The sequence below is a fragment of the Equus caballus genome, chromosome 2, assembly GCF_041296265.1.
Source record: "Equus caballus isolate H_3958 breed thoroughbred chromosome 2, TB-T2T, whole genome shotgun sequence".
In the NCBI taxonomy this organism is placed as follows: Eukaryota; Metazoa; Chordata; class Mammalia; order Perissodactyla; family Equidae; genus Equus; species Equus caballus.
This window is the reverse complement of record NC_091685.1, coordinates 52,226,521-52,237,691: the sequence shown is the minus strand read 5'-3', so window position 1 is coordinate 52,237,691 and position 11,171 is coordinate 52,226,521. Positions and strand designations below refer to the sequence as shown.

The window sequence follows — 11,171 nt, the reverse complement described above, 5'->3', positions numbered from 1 at the left end:
GTATACTCTAGTTGTAAGTCCCCTGGTTGTGCTATATGGGATGCCACCTCAGCATGGCCTGATGAGTGGTGCTAGGTCTGCACCCAGGATCTGAACTGGCACAACCCTGAGCCACCAAAGCTTAATGACTCGGCCATGGGGCCAGCCCCTTCTTAGTGCCTTTGTAAAAACGTCAGTCAGGTTTCTTTCTGTTCTCTTTTTCTTTTTTAGTGGCCTATGTCTTTTTTATGCCATTACCATATGTTTTTGATTACTATATCTTTGTGACACAGCTTGAAATCAGCTTTGTTCTTGATCAAGTTTGCTGTAGCTATTTGGGGTCTTATGGGTTCCATGCAAGTTTTAAGATTTTTTTCTATTTCTTGGAAAACTGCCATTGGATGTTGATAAGCATTGCTTGGAATCTGTAGACCATTTAGGGTATAACAGACATTATAACAGCATCGATTCTTTCCGTGCTTGAGCACAAGCCTTTCAGCTTATTTGAGTCTTCTTTAGTTTCTTTTACCAATATTTCATAGTTTTCAGTGTACAGATTTTCACCTCCTTTAGTAAATTTATTCCTAAATATTTTATTCTTTTTGATGCTATTGTAAATGAGATCTTAATTTCTTTTTCAGGTAGTATATTGTTCGTGTATAGAAATGTAACTTATTTTTGCATATTAATTTTATATCCTGCAACCTTATTGAATTCATTTATTGGTTTTAACAGTTTTCTGTGGAGTCTTTAGGGTTTACTATATGTAAGATCATGTCAACTACAAACAGAGAAAATTTTACTTCATCCTTTCTCATTCAGATGCCTTTTATTTATTTTTCTTTCCTAATTTCTTTGGCTAGGATTTTAGTACTATGTTAATTAGAAGTGGCAAGAGTGGCACCCTTGTCTTGTTCTTAATCTCAGAGAGAAAGTGTTCAGCTTTTTCTGTTGAGTATGATGTTAGCTGTGGGCTTGTCATGCATAGTCTCTATTATGTTGAATTGCATTCTTTCTATATCTAGTTTGAGAGGTCTTTTTTCAGTTTTATTGAGATATAATTAACATCCATCACTGTATGAGTTTCAGGTGTACAGCATAAATGTTTGATTCACATATATTGAGAAGTGATTACCACAATAAATTTAGCTAATGTTCATTATCTCATACAGATACAATAAAAATACATGGAAATAAAATAATATTTTTTTCTCGTAGTGATAACTCAGAATTTACTCTCTTAACAACATTCGTATATATCATACAGCAGTGGGAAGTATAGTTATCATGTTTGATCCTGAAATGATGTTAAGTGTTTTTCACATACTTTCTCTGTATCTATGGGAATGATTGTATGATTTTTATTCTTCATTTTGTTAATGTCACATTTATTGATTTACACATATTGAAACATCCTTGCATCGCAGGGATATGTCCTACTCGATTATGGTATATGATCCTCTTAATACGCTGTTGAATTCAGTTTGCTAATTTTTGTTTGAGACTTTTTGCATCTATGTTTATCAGCAATATTAGCCTGTAATTTTCTTTTCTTCTAGTGTCCTAATCGGGCTTTGCTATCAGGATAATTCTGGTCTTATAAAATGAGTTCGGAAGTGCTCCTTTCTCTTCCATTTTTTGAAACAGTTTGAGAAGGATTGGTGTTAATTCTTCTTTAATTGTTTAGTCAGATTCACAAGTGAAGCCATCTGATCCTGGACTTTCATTTGTTGGAGGATTTTTGATTACTAATTCAATCGTCTTCCTTGATATTAGTCTGTTTGGATTTTCTACTTCTTTTTATTTCTACTTTTTTGTTCAATTCATTTAAACTAGACAAAAACAAACAGCAATTTATTTCTCCCATCTCCTTCCTCCCACCCCTGGCAACCACCAGTCTGGTCTCTGTATCCATGAGCTTGTATCTATCTATCTATCTATCTATCGATCTATCTATAGTATATAGCATACATATCTAGCATACATATTATAGAGTATATACATGGTGTATAGTACATAGTGTGTATAAATAGTGTGTGTTTGTATAGATATATTCCACATATAAGAGAGATCCTACAGTATTTGTCTTTCTCTGTCTGACTTATTGTATTTAGCATAATGTCCTCAGGGTCCAACAACATGGTCACAAATGGCAAGATTTCACTCTTTTTTTATGGCTGAATAATATTACATTGTATATGTAGGTATCATTTCTGTTTCTTCATGACAGTCTTGGTAGATTTTACAGTTCTAGAAATTCATCCATTTCTTCCAGATCATCTAAATTGTTAGCATATAGTTGTTCATAATAATATGTAATGGGCCTTTTTATTTCTGTGGTATCATTTGTAATGTGTAATCTTTCATTTTTGATTGTATTTTTTGACCCCTCTTTCTTTTTTTTCTTGATTAGTCCAGCCAAATTTTCGCCAACTTTGTTTACCTTAAAACAAAGCATTTCTCAGGTTAATTCATCTCTTTTATTGTTTTTAGTCTCAGTTTTATTTATTTCTACTTCAAACTTAGGACTTAATCTATTCTTTTACTAGTTCTTTGGAAACTTCAAGGTTAGGTTGTTTATTTAAGGTTATTTTTAATGCAGACATTAGCTCCTATAAAATTTCTCTTATTAACTATTTTCATTCCATCTCAAAAGTTTAGTATGTTGAAGCGTAGTTTGAGATTTTTAAATTTATTCTATAAATTTATTATATTAAGCCAAATAATTTCAACTAAAGCTTGCATGGTAATAACTTTATATTAGTCAACATTCTCTTTCACCAGTCCCCTCTTTTCTAGTGTTAAAAAATATACAAGATGTTTCCATTTCCAACATAAAAACAAATTAATTAAAAATGGTCTAAGTTTTTGGAATTGTTACATTCAATGACTTGAATGAATCTCCAGACAATTATGCTCAGTGAAAAAAAGCCAATCCTGAAAAATTATATAGTGTATAAAACTCCTCTCATATAATATTTATGTAATATACATAAATTCATGGAATTCATGATGGAATTATAGAGTTGAGAATAAATTAATGATTTCCACGAATTAGGGGAGGGTGTGTTGGTATGGCAGTAAATGGCAAACTGATGGACTCTCATGGTAATGAACCTGATCTATAACTTGACCACAGTGGAGGACACTCTAACCTACATTCATAATAAAACTTACATAGAACTAAACGCACACACCTACACACATACTTTTGAGAAAGGTAAAACTAGGAAAATCTGAGAAATATTGATAAATTTTATCAATGTCTCTGTGCTGGTTATAATTATTGTACTTTAGTTTTGTAAGATGTCATCCTTGAGGAAAGATGGGTAAAAGTTACTTAGTATCTCTCTGCATTATATCTTACAATAGCATATGACTCTAAGATTATCTCTCAAAAGAAAAGAGTTTAAATTAAACAACAAATCAAGTATTTATACATACAACATGGGTGAATCTCAAAAACATGTAGAATGACAGAATTCTTACTCAAAACTGGATGCCATAGAACTCCACTAGTATAAACGTCCAGAAAACAAACTAATCCAAGGTGGTAAAAAGTCAGAACAATGTTGAAGCTTCTGGGGTTTGGGGCAAGGATTAACGGGAATGGGCATAGGAGGTAGAAATTTTCTGCAGGATAAATTCAACACACTACGTGGGTGTATGCATTTGCCAGAATTCATTGAGTGGTACACTTAAATTTGTGTATCTGACTGTATTTAAGTAAAAATATAGCATATGTAGTTTTACATACCAATTTTTTTAATTGAAAATATAGATATGAAATTTAAAAATAAGTAAACAACTCTAGTTAGTTAATATTATATATCTATCCTCAGATGTTCAGGGGCTAAAGTGCACCAGTGTCTGAAATTCACTTTGAAACAAATAAAATAAATAAATAAAATGGACTAAATGGAGAAAGTCATTCATAAATATATAGATATGTGATAAAACAAATAAAAAACAGTTAAATGAAGATAGAAATATGAGCATTGACTGTATATAAGTCTTTCAACTTATTCATTTATAAAATAATTTTCATACTCCAATGTTGGGAGAAAAACAAAAATATCAAAGAATATATAAAAACGAAAGATGTAGCAGCGTGGGCTGGTCGGGCGGGCTGCGGAGAGGCGGGCCGGACGCGGAGCAGGGGAGAGGCCCGCGGCGGCGGCGGCGGAGACTGGCCCTCGCGGCTCGGCCCCCGCATCGGAGCAGGCCTGGCGGCGCTCCCCAGGCCGGCGCGCTGGTCAGCGAGGCCCAGGCCGCCCGCGGCGGCGCGGGGAGCGGTTGTTACTTTTAGCTGATGGTTGCTTATCGAACAGCCCACATGGAGATGAGCTTCATTGCTGCAGAAAGTGCTGTTGGACAGCGCTGATCTGGACCTCTGTCTTAGCCGTTGTTGTGGATGTCATGTTCTTGAAATCATGAATCCTGTTTATAACCCTGGTTCTTCTGGGGTTCCCTATGCAAATGCCAAAAGAATTGGTTATCCAGCTAGTTTCCCCATGGGCTACGCAGCAGCGGCTCCCACCTACTCTCCCAACATGTACCCTGGAGCGAACCCCACCTTCCAAACAGGTTACACTCCTGGCACACATTACAAAGTGTCCTGTTCCCCCACCAGTGGGGCAGTGCCACCATACTCCTCCTCCCCCAACCCCTACCAGACCGCCGTGTACCCCGTGCGAAGTGCCTACCCCCAGCAGAGCCCATACGCACAGCAAGGCACATACTGCACACAACCCCTGTACACAGCACCTCCTCACGTCGTCCACCACACCACGGTGGTGCAACCCAATGGCATGCCGACGACGGTGTACCCTGCACCTATCCCTCCACCTACAGGCAACGGGGTCACCATGGGCATGGTGGCTGGGACCACTATGGCGATGTCAGCAGGTACCCTGCTGACTGCCCACTCCCCAACTCCTGTCGCCCCTCACCGAATCAAGGTGCCCACATATCGGGCCCCCGGAACACCCACCTACAGTTACGTGCCCCCTCCGTGGTGATCAACCTGCAAATGTTTGAGGATGGAGCTGTGCGTTCACATAATGGAGGTTCCACAGCTGGTGCTGCAGACCTGGCGCCTCCAGCCCGGACTTTCTTCCTAATGCTCTGAGACTTAGCTAGCACTCCTGCAGCCCACCCAGCAGGTCCCAGCGCCATGATTTGCCAGCTGACTCTGGGTTGTTCTTACAGAAAATCCTGTTTTGTGGGTTGCCTGGCAATTTTTTAGCTAACTATAATGATAAAAAGGGAGTATTAATCTATTCAGAATCATATCTAGTTGAATGCATGTTTAAAAAAAAACAAACACAAAAACAAAGCTTGCTCAATCTACCTGCAGTGACTGATGCAAACCCATCATATGCAAAATCCAAAGGAATGGAAAGTGTTTTACAGCTTGTATCCCTAATGCACTGTTGTAACGTATGCAAAGTCTTAAAGTTATAAGTGTTAAAGTGAATTTCTTCATAGAGCAAAAAAAAAAAAAACAACAACAAAAGATGTAAAGATTTTGAATAACTCAGCTACACAAATACACAATTTATTAAATGACTATTGATTACAACCCATAAATAAGTTAAAATAGATTAAATATTTATAAGGAAAAAATAAGAAAGAATTGTGCATTTAGAAATTGAGAACAAGTCTTCTAAATTGCTATAGGTTTAGGAAGATGTAAAAAGAAATATATCAAGATGTATGAAAAAGGAGATACTTTTCAAACTTGTAGGATATGACTGAAGACATATTGTAGAAGGGACATAAATTGTGGCCTGCATTTAATATTTAGTCACAGAAATACATTTACAGGAATGTTAGGCAATATATCTGGGGAATTAAGAGATATCTGAGAAAAACAAACTAAAAATAAAGTAAAACAAAAGTCTTGTGCCATATAAAAAATGATTAATTTACCATAAAGTAAAATGTAAAACAAACAGTAAACAGGTTCTGGAAGTTAAGGATGAAGATTTTATAAGAAACACAAAGGGAGAAAAAGTATAAGGAAAACTGGATGAAAATGCTAGATACAAAAATTAATTGTTAAAGAATATATAACTAACAAAAGTGCTAATTAACAGAACAGACATAACCAGTTACTGATTATTCTGCTGAATTGTCACATAGTGTAACCCTCTCAGACAACATCCAGATAAACAAATTGCTTTAACATAATAAGCATCACCAAAATAAAGTAAATAAGTAAATACACAGGAGGAGATATTTGAAGAAATAATGAAATTTTTTTCCCATTTGAAGCAAGATTATATTTCCCCCTCAAAATTGATATGCAATGCCAAACATAATATAGTAAAAAAAAAATCTACACATGGGCATATTTGTAAAGTTTAAGACCACGAAAGGTAAAGAGAAAATTCTAACCTTTCTCAAAAGAATGCCTTACAAAACAAAATAATTATGGTCTCATCTGACTATTCCGTGGCAACACTGATATATTTTATCCTCAATTTTGCAATAAGGAAACTAAAGCTTCAGTTATTTTCCCAAAAATACAGCAAAAGGGAGAGCCTATCAATGTTGTCAGAATTTATTCCTAAGTAGTTGGATCCTGAGTTTCCTATACTCATCACCATATACACTTGTGTGTGCTGCTCTATATACATGACTTTCGTTTATCCCTCAACTAGTATCTACCCAGTTGAATGCAAGTACAATATGGCAAGCAACGTCCTCAGCACTTTCGATGCATCAGTGAAGGACAAAGACAAAAATGCTTATGGGTGCATTATATTTTAGGTTGAGTGCATGTGTGTGTGGGAAAGGCAGATACTAAATGTAAACATAATAAATAGGTAAATTCTATTGTATGTTAGAAGATCATCAGTGCTACAGTGAAAGGAAAAGTGGGACAAAAGTGAGGCCAATCAAGAGTGACAGTGGTGATAGTGGGGAGCTCATGCTAGGCCCCACTGAGTAGCTAACTTTGGAGCACAGACTGGAGAGAAATGAGGGAATTCACCCCATAGATTCTTGGAGAAAGAGCAGTCTAGTAAGAGAAACCTCCAAGTGCACCAGCCCTCAGGCATGACTGTGGACAGTGTGTTCTAGAATCACACGGATGCCTGTTTGGTTGGAAGGAAGAGGAGCAGGTGAGAGCAGTGAGAGATGAGGTCAGAGGGTAAGTAGGAACTACACTGGTAGGGTCCTGGAGGCCTTCATGGGGACCATGGCTTTGGCTCCAAGGTTGCTGGGAAGCTGTTGCAGGGCTTTGAGCAGGGGAGTGCCATGATCTGACTCTCACACAGGACTCGGGCTACTCTGTTGAGGGTAGGTTGCTGAGGGACATGGACTGAAGAAGGGAGATTAGGCAAACATTTCAGAAATTTGAGTGAAAGTTATGGGCAGCTCAGAGCAGAGTGGTAGCTGTGGAGGTGCTGAGAAGTCACCAGATTCTCGGTGTGTTTGGAGGTAGAACCAACAGAAAACCTGGTGGACGGGACACAGAGCATGTGCAGTGAGAATCCTCATGGGTGACCTCAAAGCTTTGGGCTTGAGGCACTGAAAAACGTCACTGCCATTCAAAGTACTGAGGAAGGAGGTGCTGGGGCAGTATGGGATGGGGGATCAGGATACAGGTTTGGACTTATGATGTCGGAGATGTTTAAGAGCCATTCAAAGGGAAAGGTCACCTAGACAGGTAGATGAGTGACTGAATCAGCAAGCAAATATATATGAAATCTTTAGGAACCATCAAAACAAAGGCAAACAACCCACTAGAAAAAAAGTGTGCAAAAGGAATGAACAATAGTGTAACAGAAATTGTGGATGACCAATAAACATATCAAATACCACTGAGTATAATTAATAATTATGGAAATGAAAATGAAAGCATTAGGTAGTATTCCACACTTGCTATTTTTTGTCAAATACTTCATTGAGTGAACAGACCAAGTTTGGACAATGATGTGAAACACAGTGAACTCGGATGCATTGGGGGTAGAAGTATAAATCTGTGCAATCACTGAAAAATAATCATGAATTACCTGGTAAAGGTTCTACAATCATTTATTTTTGTCTTAAGTGTTCACTATAAAACAATTTCTACTTTCACAAGGAGACTTGTCCAGATACACTCATTGAACTCTTATTTGTAATTGCAGAAAATTAGAGGAAAGAGACCTGAGTAGATTGTGTTTAAACAACGTAAAACTATACAGAAGTTATTATCCTTTTAAGTGATTTATAAACATCAGCACATCAGCATATCCCAGGACAAAAGGCAAGAAAAGAAAAGACAAAAGAACACTTTCAGTGTGATTCTTTGAATATAAAGCTCAAAAGAGACACACATATTTGAAGATACAAACACTTATGATAAGGTTATAAAGAAACCAAAGGATTGACTGAAACAAATTTAAAAATGTAGCTCTCTGGGAAATGTAGGAAGAGGATACCAGGGGTTTGAATGGATTGCTGATGTATATTTCCTATATATGTGATGATCACTGGTTATTACATTTTATTTTAAATGTGCTAATATTAATGAGATGTATTCTCTTGTGTGTACAATATATTTTATAATAAGAATTAAAATAATTTTAATTTCAAAAGTTTCAAAAATCAGCACAAAACCACTAAGGAGACTTCACCTTGTGGTTCTACTACACCATATTAATGAGTACGCTGTTGTCATCCCACTCTCGATATACTTGCAAATACAGATCTGCTTCTGTTAAGCAAATGATCCACTCACTGCATTCCAGAAATAACCTAAATATGGCAAGCACTCAATAACATTTGCACTAAAGTAGACCGGAAATCAGCAGTTGATTTGAACATTCACAGCAATGGGAAGTCTAATGGCTAACAAATACGGGAGGAGATGATCACTTCCATACCTAATCCATAGACAGCAATAAAATATTACTTTATTCTCACCAGGATGACGACAAACTTAGCATCATGGTTGTGGGATCCAAAACAAGCAAAAAAATGATGGAGGACGTTATGCGACAAAAAAAGTGCATAAATCTGGACCAACTTGTGGAAGAATCTTAAACAATTTCTGCTCCAGACACACACCAAAGACTAATAGTATGCATATCAAATACATGTGTATTTACATATTAGGAGAAAAGTTTTCTGTGACAAGAAACTCTAGTTAAATATATCTGCAGATCTGAAACAGGTGAAATGTTGCAGAATGGGTGGATCTGAACTACAGGCTCTGTCACTGGGGCAGAGGGCAGCAGCTTCCCAGAGATAAAGATGAACTGGAGCAAGACCTTTTATGTGACATTGGAGGACATGGTGGGCTTTTGCCTTATTCAAAGGGCTAATACATATTAATCAAACTGATATCTGTGTTTAAGCTTTTAATGGGAAGTTTTGAGGTCAGGAATTTGAGGAGAAAGGCTCAGTATTACTGCAAAGGAAATAAGACAAACTGTCTTCTGGCTGTGGACCTGCTATGTCCACAATATCTGAATGGGGAACAAAACTCAAGTCATGAATCATGGGAACCAGTTTTGAGTTTGAAGACCAGACGTCTGATGAGAGGAAGTTATAAGCTGCTAGACAGAAAGGGTAAGCACAGATGGTGGGAGACAGATGGTGGGAGACAGAATATAATGTGTAAATGAATTTGTCTGTTTATTTGTGTGACACAGAGAGAGAGAGATGCAAATAGTTAAGTCTAATGTTAAAAAAAAAATAACCCCAAACTACCATAGAAATAGGAACTTGTTACAGGTGGAATTTATATTGCGGATAAGAAAAGTCTTGCAACATACACATGCACACTTGAAAATTTAATGAAATAGAAGTATAACTTCTATTTTAAAAGAACAGGAAATTTTGAAACAAATCAGGAAGGATGAAAGGAGAAAAGTGAATGCAAAATAAACAAAACCAGAATCTTGGAAATGTAAAATACATGCACTGAAATAAAAAATAAAATAAATGGAATGCATTGTAGAATCAACATAGCCCAATAAAAATTTAGTTTACTAGAAGACAATAATGAGATATCTGCCCAGTATGTGACAAAGAAAAGAAGGTAAGAAATATAAAAAGCTGTTATAATATGGAGAAAATGAAGAGCGCATGGAGGTAAGGGGTAAAAAAAATTAGCTATGAATTTTGCAACCTTTAATAAGATACACAAAGACTAAGCGCCATACAGTATGTTAGAAAATTGTATGACTTTCCAAATCATAATTAATTATCTGAAATATTGTTAACATCTGTTATATAATGTTATAATAATGATAATTATGTTATTATTATCTTAAACATTTATTGGATCCAAATACTTTCTTTTAAATTAGCACAAGAAAAAATGGGGGTGCAGAGATTGTGGGAGGCCTCAAACATGTTTCAATCCAAACGCTGTCTTTAAGTAGCTGGGAAGGTAGAAGCCTACGTAGAAGATGATGAATATAATCTTGCGCTGGTGCATTATCAGAGCAGTAGGAAGGAGAGACAGCTAACGGCACTTTTCTTATCCTAGAAGTTCTCCAAGATAATCAATAATTTTCCTTCCATGAGTGCTGAAATTGAAGTACTGACTGAAATAAGTCAATTCATCCTATCCTATGATTTTTGTATTTTTTACTGACTTGACTGAATGTTTTACCAAATTGATACCATTTGTTGGATTTTGTTTTTGAATAGTCTAGCCTCCATTCTTGGGCTTTATGAATAAGTGAAATGTGTGTAAACTTTAAACAATCAAATACCTTCTTATGAAGTAAAAGAGTTGAATAATATGTATTTCTACATCCAATAATATACTCAAGTATATTTTTATTTCAGTGATAGTTTTGGCATAAATGTGACATGGTCAAAATATTAAAATAAAGCTGTTATGAATCTGGAGGATGACTTCAAGATACTGAAAGAAGTGGTAATGTTGGAGAAAACAGTGCATCCTTGGAATGATGAAGTTATTCCAACCGCCAATCATCAAGTACGGAAGAGCCTCAAGAAACATGAGCATAGTCGTTAAACGAGCCCACAACTGCCCAGGGAGCTCATTTTGATGTTCTACTACTTTAAATTGAGCACACTGTTGTCCTTCCACTTCCAATATGCTTGTCAACACAGACACACCGAGTTTAATGAGACGCGAAAGGTCCATGCATTGTGTATGAGAATTGCATGAGGCAAACCTAAAACTTGTTCTCAAAGTTTCTTTTTTATCTCACTGT

General features: G+C 36.5%; 1 protein-coding gene across 1 annotated transcript; it reads left to right on the top strand.

Moving 5' to 3' along the window:
• Positions 1-4,405: 4,405 nt before the first annotated feature.
• LOC100066807 (myelin-associated neurite-outgrowth inhibitor) lies at positions 4,406-5,476 on the top strand. Its single transcript, XM_023634773.2, has one exon. It carries the CDS (start codon positions 4,413-4,415, stop codon positions 4,998-5,000), a length of 588 nt encoding a protein of 195 aa, XP_023490541.2. The 5' UTR covers positions 4,406-4,412; the 3' UTR covers positions 5,001-5,476.
• The last annotated feature ends 5,695 nt before the right edge of the window (positions 5,477-11,171 follow it).